At 35.5% G+C, this 13,707-nt stretch overlaps 1 protein-coding gene across 1 annotated transcript in view; it reads left to right on the forward strand.

The window, feature by feature from the left end:
- LOC150108926 (ATP synthase subunit d, mitochondrial-like) overlaps positions 1-13,707 on the forward strand; it is an 84,548-nt gene that overhangs the window by 30,192 nt on the left and 40,649 nt on the right. The window contains exon 3 of the mRNA XM_090404359.1: positions 3,981-4,052. Coding sequence (XP_090260485.1) covers positions 3,981-4,052 — 72 coding nt within the window. The remainder of the gene's footprint in view (positions 1-3,980; positions 4,053-13,707) is intronic.

Genomic DNA, 13,707 nt, shown 5'->3' on the forward strand with positions numbered 1-13,707 from the left:
ATGACGACAACTGCTACACTGATGATGCAATCCCTACAGATGAATTTATAAATGAAATGTTTGATGACTCAAAAGATGAAGAATTTAAAGGATTTTGACATTTTGTTTTAAAATAAATTATTATTATTATTATTATTATTATTATTATTGTTCCGGGAAACTCCAAGGAGTCGACAGACTCATCGAGGGAGGCCCTAACATCATGTCAAGAACAACTATTCAACATTCACACAGTATCTATCATACCTCGCCTTGAACTCATTCACGGTCGTAGCACCCACAACAGACTCTGGAAGCTTATTCCACTCATTTACCACTCTCCAAGTAAAGAACCTAGCTCTAACACCCTTGTCAACCACGCTCTTGCCCAGCTTCCATGCATGGCCCCTAGTCCTCCCACCACCAGTCATATTTTCAAAAATATCTTCTGGATCAATCTTATAAATATTTCTTTCGTTAATTCGTATTGTATTATTTATAATGTTATGGAACAAGATTAACAGATCACATTATACGTGGACATGGCATTTTAGAGCTAGTTTTCAAACAAAATTTCTAGTTCGCATTATACGTAGATCGCATTATACGCGATAATATACGGTATTTAAATAGGCTGTGAAGTCAGGCAAATGATAATGGTTGTCAGTTCATTGTCAATAAATGTCAAATTATGAATTTTGGCTGGATGAGATTTCCAGAGGATATTATATTGGTGAGGTTATGCTACAAGAAACTGATGAGACTAAGGATCTCAGAATTATGGTGGATAGAAATTTGAAGTTCAGAGGTTGCATAGCAAAAATTACGAATACAACTCAGAGGATAATTGCAATGCTGAAACAAACAAAATATAAGGATAAGGAAGTTATTTTTAGCCTCTTTACAAAATATGACCACACCTGGACACTGTGCACAAATTTAGTCTCCTGGGTTCCAAGGCAATAAAGATTCTCTGGAAAGGGTGCAAAAAGAAAGAGTTACAAAGATGATATTAGGAATAGAATATAGATTATGAGGGCACTGTGAGAGAATTTGGACTGCAGGCACTGATGAATAGGAGAAAAAGGTGTGATGTGATAGATGCTTATAAACTTCTGAAAGGATTGTGATATCACTTGATGAAGTTTTTCATTATATGGAAGGTGGAGGAGAGAATGGAGGAGGAGGGGACATTGGTGGAAGTTGAGTTTGTGTGGAGGTAAGAAAGTGATGTGAGCTAAATTGCTCTTACAGAGCAGGAAGTGAGTGGAACAGTATACTTATTGAAGTGGTGAGTCCAGCTGGTGTGAATGAGTTTAATAGAATGTATTGACAGCTGGTGTTGAGTGATGTATGGCCTCCCTCGAGGTCTGTGATGATAATATTTGAGCACATCTAGTCAAATATTATCTATTCTTGCTGGCTTTCTGCATTTCAGGTTTTCAGTGGCTTTTTGAATCTGAAATATTGATATGTACTCTTGATTGCATTCGTTTTTATACCATTCTTTCTGTTTTTGTTTTATTTAGCAATCTTTCAAAGTGATTACTCCAGGCATTTAGGATACCTGTTTTATTCATGTCACTTTTATTATCTGCGATTCTTTAAAATGCTTTTCCTCCTTTCTGAATAATTTCCAGCATGTTTTGTGCCATTTTGATATTTAACCTCTAACTTCAGAATCTTCCCATGACTTTTGTTTAGCTATACTTTTGCACATTGTTTTGTTTTCTTATATTTTTCTCTGTATTCACTCAGATCTCATTACAAAGGAACGAAGACCATACTGATTACTTATTAGGAACTTTCAGTATACTTTTCTTTTCTATGACTGCCTTCTCAAATTCCTGAGCCAGTTATCTAATTTTTCTATTTTTGTAGACAACTTCACCACATGCCTCTTTGGCTGAATCAATGTTTTCTTTGGTGACTCTTCAAGATTTGGTTCTTGTTTACAAACTTTCATTTTTCTCTGGAATAATATTTGTATGTTTACATCTACAGTTCATTTATGAAAATTTCTTGACTTTGATTCATTTTAAAAACTTGCTTACACTTTTTTTTTTTTCAATATGATATTTTGTTTCATCCTGTTCAAAACTAAATGGGGCTCACTTCCTGCTTCAAATCCCCTGTACATTCTCGTAAAGTGAGCCAGCATGAGGATATTGCTATTGACAGCAACATAGACAGTGAGATTATCTTATATGTGGATTTGCATACATCTTCTTGTTGGAACATGGTATTTGTAATGACTAGTCTGTATCCTGAACAGAACAGGCACTTATCATTATTATTAGTTGTGCTCTTTCTCCAATATTTCCCAAAACATTACTATATGTCTTTTACTCATTTCCCACTCAGCTGTTTAGACCTTGAACAAGGGCCAGTTTTTTCCTTTGTTAGCTCTAAAGATTTGAGAAATTCCTCCACTTTTTTCTTAGTGGAAACGTCTGAGGGACCATAGGCACAATTAAGTCTCATTTTTCAATTTCCCATTTTTGTGTTTGGCCACTTCACTGTAGTGATCGTGGGCAACATCACTTCATTATTGCCTGCCATTCAAAAAGATTATCACCTTGTTTAGTGTTGAATGCTATAGAAACTCCTTCCTCTGTCTGGTACTCATTCCCTCTACTTTCCCTGATCTGTTTTGCCTGAATATAACATCTTTTATTTACTATTTAAAAGAATACCATGTGTTTTTTCGACTTGGCTTCTCTAATTCTTCTGCCAGTTCCACTTTTTTTTTCCCATTGATACTTCTTACAATGATGGTGTCTGTCTTGAATTCTGCTGATATAAGTTGGAGTTTATTCCAGTAGCTGACTTTTCATTGTTACCTATTTTTCCCTGATGGAAACAGCAGGGCCTTGTTTAACCAGTCGACACCCTAGCCAACATGAAATTCCATAATGTAATGGTTTAAGCCATTAAGAATACATTTCGGTGGCTAAATTCCAAATTGTCTAACCCATCCTAATTCATTCGGTATCGAAGTAGATATTTACTAATGGGATGCACCATGAGAAGGTAAGGATTAGACATTAGGTCAGATACCCCTATCAGTTCTCTACATTCTTTAAAAGGCTATGTGAAGGTTTCCTTCCAGAACTAGCTTTGGACCCTTAAGCAACTGTGTGTGTGTGTGTGTGTGTGTGTTTGGACAACAGGTAATGAGACAGAAAGTACTAGTATGTTTTGTGTTTTTTGAACAACCAAAGATTGTAGTCTTGAGGAGAACAAAGTGAGGGGGTTTCATAGAACAGAAGTAGATGGCTTTTTTTTGATAGTACATAATTATACTTCAAACCAAACTAAAAGTAAAATAGCACACAGATATTTAAAAATTATAACTTTTTAATTTATAACTTAGTAAATTGGTAAGTATTTTTAATGCTGTATTATATTGAAATAAATGAACAAGTACTGTGAAAGTTCTGCTCAAAAATGAACAACAATATTGACCATTGCTTTGCACCCTACCTTAAAAGTATCGGGTGGTACACCCCACAGTTCAGTTCGAAAAACCACTGAACTGTTGGGTGCAGAAATTCTGAACACAACAGAAATTCAAGTATTTACAAATATTCTTAGGTATATCCTTTTCTTCAATTTTTCTCCAAACGTTTCAGTTAACTTTGGATATATTTCTTACTTGGCTATTTCGATCTCCAACAAAAACTAATTTTTCCTTTTTTTTTTTTGTTATTTCAGTTGCTCTTTAATAAATAATAATCAGCAGACAGCTTTTATTCCCTTATAGGGAGTAGGCAAGGTCTTTTAACCCTATCTAGATTTTGGAGACCGAGTGGATATTTCAGTCTCCATTAGCCATTCATAGATAGCTTGCCCAAGATATCTTGCAGACTAAAATGGATAAATCTAGTTATTAACAAATACCTGATTTTCTTTGTTTTAATATTATTTAATGTATATTATTTTTTAATGTTCTTATGTGCTTATTCTCGGATTATATCATTTTTTCCCCCTCCATGTAGTATAAAGAATTCAAGATACCTTATCCACCTGATGCCAGAACTTCTGAAGTGGATACTCAAGAAAAACTTGGTGTATGTAATTTATGAAAATTTTGTTATTTAGACTAGTTTTTCAAACCAAGCATTGCAAAGATTGTATAGTATAATGGTCCTCTCTGTGTATATTATATATGGTATTTTCCAGAAAATATACTGATTAAATGGCACTTATTATTTTTAATAACAACTGGGTATCTCCACAGAATCCCAAGACTAATCACAGGAAGTTGCTTATACCCAACCATTATTCACACAATGCCTATAATATTTTTTAAATGCTTTTATTTAGTTAAGGGATATTACATCCCATATTGTTTCATAGCCGAATAAGAAACTCAAAGCATTTCATGCCGAATATAGAAACTATATAAAGTTCGCCGAGTCCAAGTGTAAGCAAATACCTGGATAGTGCAACACATATTATCCCTTAACTTAAATAATTCCACGTCACTGAATTGAAGCCTTTGGCTCTTCATATAATTAGTTTTTTAAATGCATTTGGTGAGTGTGCACGCACACTCACCTCCAGTAGCCTGTTCTACACCTCCACAAGCAAAAAACCTAGTTAGTTAGTTATCATATTCCTTTTAATCATGCTTTCCCCTCCTGCCATGTATTTTAAAATAATAAGGATAGAGATCATTTTCCACTACCCCAATCTAAACAATAATGATAGTCTAAAAATCCCATACATATGGAAGGCATATATTCGTCCCACAAATCCTTCCTCTCTAAGAACAACTATAAACAGGACTATAAAAAATCCAGGATCCTAAATCCATAATAACAACTTTAATACTGAAAAATAGAACATCACTGTTAAAATCTATAAGAAAATTTATTCATGTTGTAATTTTTTTTTTTTTGTAAATCAAAAATAACAATTGTAATAATAGAAATAGGACATCACTGTTACTGGAAGGAAAATACAAGAATATTTATTCATGTAACTAAAAATTAAATTAGCTGGATGTATTTTTTTATTTTATTTTATTATTTTTTTTTTTTTACTAGAGGTCATGCCAGTGAGTAGCATGTGATCAAATCATTGTTTTTCTAGCTTACAGTTTGAAATGTAATGCAGCTTGTCTTGTATATTTATGTATGCTCCAGATGATGATCTTGATATGAAGATCGAAACGTCGGGATAATAAAAAAAAGTTATTCTAACACGGTTGTAGAATCCATAATTTCAAAAATGAATGCTGATCACCGTGTAACACTAAAAGAAAGGATTAGAAAGTCAGCAAACTACTATATGACCTACCTTCACAAAGCTGTGCCATCTCACTAGAGAAGTATATTTCTATCCACCTATTCCTGAATTCTGCTGCAACCAACTTTTCCAGTATTTTAGCCACCATTCCTGAGATACTATCATGTCTGTGATTTGAGGTCTCATCTTAGTAATTTACTCACTTTCTATAATAATTACAGTTGTCACTTTATTATAGAAAAGGGAATGGCTATGCCAAGATATATTAAAAATGACTGGAAGCAATAACTTTGCATAAACATTGCACAATTATTCTCTCTAGTTATTTTTATTCCATATCCTGAACTGGAGTTGCTTGGGATATTAGAACATCCCAATTGGTTTAGATGAGACATCAGCTCATGCTGTCATGAAATTGTGCAAATGAATTGCCAGTGCCTTTGTTCTGATTCTTTAAATCTTAGGAAACTCTTCTAGATAATTCATGAAACCATGACCAAACATTGAACTTTTTAAGCCACTTCAGGCTTAATAAGCAGGGTGAGTCTTACACCAGGCAATAAAATTTATCTAGCAGCTAAAGTCATTCACCAACATCCATTCCCACATTGGAATTCCAATCCTGGACAATTTCTTTAGCTGGGAGATGAATTTCATTGCATGGTGTGAGACTCACCCTGCTTATTGGAGGCCTGAAATGGCTTAAAAAGTTAGTCTAGTTAGTGATTTTTGAAGTATCTAACCTACCCATTACAAAGGTATTGAAGCTTACCCATGTTATTTATGTAGAATAGGTTTACAGCCTTTTGTGGATGAGATTCACATAATGATGACTGTTAAAAACAGAGGTGGTAAATTATGAGCCTGTTAATATCTCAAGAGTTGTGGTTAAGTTTGTGAAAAACTTGGTAAAGGTTGAAATTCAGGAACGGATACAATGGATAGAGACAAGACCCTCTTGTCTCTATCCATTGTTTACTTATTTACTAATGTCTTGTTTGCTAATTTCTGGCCAATGCAAGTGTGAATTTATTGACAGTAGGGTATTGCTAATGATAGCAGATGAATTGCAGCCAGTAAGAGTAGGAGTGAGTTGGGCAGATGGCAGTTCTTTTGAGTCAGTGTGGCATGAGATTGATGCCAATAGAACAAATATAAAATTGATTGCTGCTATAGGCCTAGAGGTGCCAGAGATGATAATAGTAGACATGCATCAGCAGACTAGTATACAGTGAGTGCAAGTTGAGTAATTATTATGGGCAACTCAAGCTTTGGAGACATAGATTGGAAGGAGGAAAGATCACATGGTAGGAAGGAAATGAAATTTATACACTTACTTAGAGATAATTACTTGAAGAAGAATGTGACTGAGGGGACTTGGGATTTGAAACTGTTGGATATTGTTATAGGATCAGAATACATGTCCATAACCAAGGTGGCTACATTGTCTCCAATTTGGGAAAGTGATCTTGACTTGGGAGATAGCAAAACGTGGAAATTCCGGTTAAGGTTTATATGTGGAAGTACACTGCAGGTGATTTTGATACACTTAGGAGGAAGCTTGAAGCAGTACCATGGCCTAAAGATATGCAAGGGAAGGATGTTCATAGTGCATGGGGAATAGTCAAGGGGGTATCTGGAGGAAGCAGAATCACATTGTATACCCATGGTCAAGAGGGTAAATGAGGTGGAAGTTAGATGAGTATTATCATTAAGCATGAGCTGCAAGCAAAGAAAATGTTGGGTGTGAGTATATAAGGAGAAAGGTGACCAGCTACCTCATGAACAGTACTAGGATCAGACAAGAAAGGTGACCAGCATAGTGAGGAAGGCAAAATCAGATTATGAGAAGAAATTAGCTGAATGGATGAAAGAAAATTCCAAAGGATTTTTTTGTTATGTGGCAAGCAGGAGGATGAATGACTATGGAAGGATAACTTTAATGAGTGAAAATGGTAGAGAAGTAATGGAGGCAGATGCAATTGTTGAGCTACTGGGTGATCATTTTGCAAGGGGTATATCATCCAAGTGAAGATATTGTTATGACAGGTGACAAGGACTAATGTGAGAACAGAGGTTGAAGAATTGGAGGTACTTAGTATATTTCAGAATCTGAATTCAAATACAACTGTGGGATTGGATGGGATATTGGCTTGTGTTTTACGAGAATGTGCAGGGGAAACTGCCTCTTTGATTGTGCTGTTTAAGTCTCAGCTGTAGCAAAGTCCCATAAGAGCAGGTAAGATAAAATAATTCCGCTGCATAAGGGATAAGATAAAATAATTCCATTGCATAAGGGAGTATCTGAGTATGTGGTAGCAAATTATAGACCAGTTAGTATCTCGGGAGTGGTGGTAAAAGTACTGGAAAAGTTGGCCAGAAAGAGAATTCAGGAATGGATAATATGATACTTTGAAGGGCATCATGGCTTTGTGAAAGGTCGGTCATGTCTTAGTAGTGTGTTTATAATAGAGTGACAGCTGAGTTGAATAAAGGGAATGGCTACATGATAATACTGCTGGATTTTACAAAGGTGTTCAACAGGACATCACGTGGAACTCTGTTATGCAAACCACAACAAATGGTGATGGATAAGAAACTAGTAATATGGATAAAAAGGTGACTGATGGATAGATACCAAAAAGTGGAATATGAAAAAGCAGAAGCCAGGTGACTAGTGATATGCTGCAGGGCTCTATACTTGGACCACTGCTGTTTAATTTGTAGATAAATTATATAGGAACTAATTTGAAGGGGAATATTCAATTGTTTGCTGATGATGATGCAAAGTTGGGTACAGTAATAATTAAGATAATCATAGAGAGAACTTTGCATGATGATTTAATAGGCTGACAGGGTGGGCAGAATATAATGGATGTCAATTTAATGTGGAAAAGTATAAAGTTATGCATTTTGGGATACAAGGATTACAAGCTGTGTATTACATTGAGGGGACTGTACTCCAAGAAATTATGAAGCCAGGGATTTGGGGAGTAGAGAGCTTAGAGGGCATATTGCTGAAGTTGCCAGGGTAGCTCACAGGATTACCTGGTTATTGAAGAACAAACTAACAGGCAGAGATAAGGGTGTTATCATTCCTCTTTATAAAGCCTTAATATACCACTACATCCAGATTAATGTACTCAGATCTGGTCGCCTGGGTTTCTTAAGAGAAAGATATGATAGAAGGCATTAATCCCAAAGAAGCCTTTAAGTAACTTAAAGGCTTTTATGGGATTGATGCAGGAGAAATGTTTCTACACTTAGCTAGAGGGGGTACAGGTGAGGTGGGGGGCAGAACAAGAGGACATCCCTGGAAGTTTGGTAAGATGTGGTTAATAAGGATATGAGAACTAGATTTTAAACTTGGAGAGTGGTGAATGAAATGGAATGGGCTGCTTGAGTCAGTTTTGAGTGCTTTGTTAATGGTTTCAAGGAGAGGTATGATAGATATTTTGTTCGTAGTTTAGGACTCCTTGGAGGTGCCCATGCAATAATAATAATAACAACTTACTCTCCTTAACCCTTCAACAATATCATGGCATAGCAATGCTACTGTTGGATGTTTTAAAAGCATTCAACAGGAAAGTAACACGTTCGCTGCCACGCTCCTCGGGTATAGTTTGTTCCCACACGCCAAGCGCTTTTGCGTCTTCAATGTCACTATGAGTAATCTCGTATCCAGCTTATCAGACAGAATTTTGTTTCGTATGCCAACTACGAGTAATCTCGTATCACCTCCACCCATATATTACATGCGCTGACGAATGTGTTTGTTGCGTCTAGTCTTTAAAAGCCTTGAGTTTCGCCATGACCAGTAAAAGAAAACTTACTGATAAAGAATTAGAAGTTTACGCTAATATGAGCGATGATGAATTTAATGAATTCATCATTGCAAATGGAAGGATAAGAGGGAAGTTTTTTCCATTTCGAATATGCAAATTTTAAATGGTTGAAGCAAAACATCGGAATGGTAAAATTCAATTAAAATCAAATATCATTAGGGACTATAATTTGGGTATGCCAGGCATCGATCTTTCTGATCAAATGCTTTCTTACTATTCCCCCTTACGAAAGACAATTAGATGGCCAAAGAAATTGGCAATACGCATTCTTGATATATACATTCAAAGTGCGCATAAATTTTATAATATAATTATTGGAAACGCAATGACTTCGTTAAAATTTAGAGATCAATTTATCTCAGTTTTTGTTGGAATGGATAAGCTTACGGTATCACAGATTATCAGCAGGATTTGGGATCTTCATTGTTTGGAAATTTTCGCCAAAAAAAATATTCGCTGACAAAGCCATGCCGAGTATGTACACGAAACAAACAACAATGCAAAACTTGTTATTATTGTCCTGTTTGCCAGAAAAAAACACCATTGTGCATGGAATCATTCATAATTTGAATAAATTGGTTTTTATTTTATTGATTTCATTTTATTAATTTTATTGATTTTTATCAGTTTTAAATTGATTTGCAAATTATGTGTTATACTACGGATTAGCTCACGCTTGGCATAGGAGGTTGGTAATCGACATACGAGTATATTCGTAGTTGGCTTCTGAGGCACACACATAATATACTATATTTTAGTTGAAATTATTTCCCTTCTATCAAGCCCCCAGACGTGCTCTCCACTTTATTCAGAATCCAAGGGTCCAAATTAAGGTAATTATACTAAGGGTTAACTCGTGTTTGGCATAGGAGGTTGGTAAATCGACACACGAGTATACTCGTAGTTGGCTTGTGAAGCTCATATACGAACTACAAGTATACTCGTAGTTGGCAGCGAACATGTTAAGTAATCTTTCAAACAAACTGGATTAAACAATGATGCAAATGAACTTGGCATTGGAAAGAGAGAGTTGACAGGCAGACATTGAAGAAGTTGTGTATGCTGAAGCAGAATTAAAAAGACAAATCACCAGTAGTGTTCCACGCCACAAAGCTCTGTATTCTATCCACTGCTATTCAATTTGTACATTAATAATATTGGAAATATGATTTGAAGAATAATATCCAGTTGTTTCCTGATTATAAATTAATCAAGGCATTAGTAAATAAGTGATGTGGATATCCTGCTGGATGACTTAAATAAACCAATGTGGGCAGAGTGCGTTTTTTGTTAAAAATTCAGTGCTGTGTATTATGTAAATAAAACTCAATTGCAAGAAATTTGAGAGGCTGGGGATGATTTGTGAATGATGGTGGACAGAGTTGAAGTACAGAGGACATATTGCTAAAGTGAGCAAAATAGCCAAAAGGATTATTTGATGTTATGAAACACATTGACGAGTATGTTTCTTAATAATTAGTATCCATCTTTTTGAAGCTTACTGTTCACCTGACTTTCTTGGAGAAAGTGGTGAAGTGGGACCTGGAGGTAATCTGTTGATATGATAATAATATGTTGATTACACACATATATATATATATGTTTGTGTGTGTGTGTAATGTTCCTTGGGAAGGTAGACCGGTAAGAATTAACAGTGGCATGAGGCTTGAAGAGTGGATTTGAGTTAATATTTGTAAGTGCTTTGTCAGTAAATGGGTTCAGTGAGAGATGTAATAAGCATGGTATGAATAATGGTTAGTGTGGGCATCTAGCAATAAGTCTTCAGGGTCCATGAAGATACTTTTGTAATAATAATACTGCATTGTTCTCTGTAACATCCTGTTTATATTTGTAATTGTTTTGAACAGCATTTCTCTTGGCATTATATAGAAATAAGAGTTTTGTGTTTTTAAATATGTATTTGTAATCTAGATCTGTCTTGTATTAAGGAATTGAATGAGTTGGAATATGTACAGCAAAATTTAGTTGCGATTATCACACTAAAATTTGCAAAACATATTTATGAATTCTTGCAACAAACTCTGGTAACAGATATTGTAATATGTGAAACTAATATACTGATGATAATCTGTATGGAATGTTTCTTTTAATGACTGTAGGAATTTTGAGGTTATTGCTAATTTGTTGAGGTGAGCATTAAAAAAAAAAATATTGAAAAAAGTTACTTCCTTGGATATTTTAAAGTTTTCATTACAAAGTTGAGCACAGATCCCATCTGATCTAAACTGGTCTGGTTGGTGAGCATTTCTCATAATGCACGGCAGTATGTATATATATATACACACACACACACCGGCCTGGTTGGCCGAGTGGTTAGCGTATCTGCTGTCCAGCCAAGAGGCTGCGGGTTCGAATCCCGCATAGGCATGGATGTTTGTGACACTCTCCCAATATGGACTGGGTCACCATGGGAGTAGTAGACCCAAAACCTCCCCCAATGGGAGAGGCCTTCACTTTGCAGTGGATAGAAATATAGGCTGTTCATTTATATATATATATATATATATATATCCAAAAGGCATGCCATGAAGTGTAGTATACTGAATAATTTGATGTGAAGTTAACATTCTCTATATATGAGTAGTGTAGTCATAGTCATGAAGATACATCACCTCTTTTGTTTGCTCACACTTGGATAAAGGATAAAAACAAGAATAATTTCTTGTCAAGTGTTTGCTTTCTCACCAAGTTAAAAAAAAAATATCATCATCATCAAATTCCTGCCATGTACCCACAAGAGGTGTACAGGATATGATATTACTTCTTGAAAAAATTATATCATTACTAACTTCATATCTACAATTTTCCTCCAAATCAGTCTGTTACTTGTCAAGACTCGAACATTACCCGATCTTATATTTCTATCATCTAAGGCACTTTGTACCGTATCAATCCACCTATATCTCGGTCTTCCTCTGGGTCGCTTTCCTGCCAACCTGACAGAGAACACTTGTTTTGCTAATCTTTCCTCACCATTCTGTTTAGGTGACCATACCACCTGAGATTAGCTCTGCTAACGCATTCCTGGATGCTGACAATGTCAAGTTCTTTCCTAATATCCTCATTTTTAATATGATATTGCCATTGATGCCATCTGTTCATGCTTATAATCTTTCTCAGGACTCTCATATCTGCGGTCTCTAGTCTTTGGTCAAGTGTTTTACTTCTGACCCAGCTCTCAGATCCATAAGTTAAAACTGGTTTGAACACTGTCTTGTATACAGCTAATTTAGTGTTCTGACTAATTTCTCTCTAATTCCATATGAATTTATTCAATTGACTTCCCACCATACCAGCTTTGCTGATTCTGTAGTCTATTTCTATATTTAATTTACCATCTTCAGTAAAAATCGTGCCTAAGTCGCTGAAATGTTTTACTTGTTCCACAGGTTCTCCATTCACAACACAGTTGACATTTTCAATGATTCTGCCTATTTTCATTGTCTTTGTCTTTTTATTGCTGATCTTCATACCATATCTATTACAACAGCTATTCAATTTAGTCAGAGAATCTTGCAGAGGATTTATTTAGAAGTATAACATCATCCGCAAAAAGCAAAGAGCTGACATTAACATCTCCAATTTTGATATCATGTTTAATACCACTTTACTTCATAATGTGATCCATATAGTAATGAATAACAGAGGGGATAATGTACATCCTTGTCTCACACCAGATTTAACATTAAACCATCTTCCTGTACTTCAATTCTAACTGCTGACTTACAACTCAAATAAAGACTAAGTATTGCTTGATATAATGCCCCACTGACACCATATAACTGCAGCGTATTGAATAGCTTCTCTCTTGGAACCTTATGATATGCCTTTTCCAAATCGACAAAATACAGATCTTTGTTATATTCCCATGCTTTCTCGACTATTTGTTGTAAAGTGAAGATCTGATCCTGACAGCCTCTGTTTGGCCTGAATCCAGCTTGTTCTTCACCAAGCTTTTCTTCCACAATTCTTCTCAACTGTTTCTCAAGTATACTTGCATAGATCTTGCTAGGAACACTCAGTAGTGAAATACCTCTGTAATTCTCACATTCAGTTTTATTTCCCTTTTTATATATGGGTACTATGAGAGCTCTACTCCAATCATCAGGAATTCGTCCCTCTGTCCAGGCTTTCTGAACTGTGCAGTGCAGCTACTGTAAGACTCTTACACCACCATACTACAGCATTTCTGGTCGAATATCATCTACTCCAGCTGCCTTTCCACATTTCAAGCCTTTGATGGCTTTTTCTACTTCAAGTATGGATATGTATTCCTGCCTGCATGCCTGATCAGTGTTTTTTACCACTGTGCTGTCATCACTGCTTGTTTCATTTAGCAGTTTTTCAAAGTAATTACTCCATACTTCAAGGATATCTTTTTCTCCACTTTTCATGTCACCTTTATCATCTCTAACTCCTTTTACAGCACTCTTTCCCCCATTCCTAAGCTTCTTCAACAACCTCCAGAATGTTTTGCCACCTTCTTAATATTTATTTTCTATATTCTTGCCAAAGTCCTCCCATGACTTTTGTTTAGCTAGTTTTACACAGTGTTTAGCTTTCTTACATTTGTCTCTGTATTCTCTAAGAGCACAAGCTGACTTAT

Source organism: Typopeltis vanoorti, chromosome 2, assembly GCF_054136105.1.
Source record: "Typopeltis vanoorti isolate ZY-2024b chromosome 2, IOZ_Tvanoo_1.0, whole genome shotgun sequence".
Taxonomy (NCBI): domain Eukaryota; kingdom Metazoa; phylum Arthropoda; class Arachnida; order Uropygi; family Thelyphonidae; genus Typopeltis; species Typopeltis vanoorti.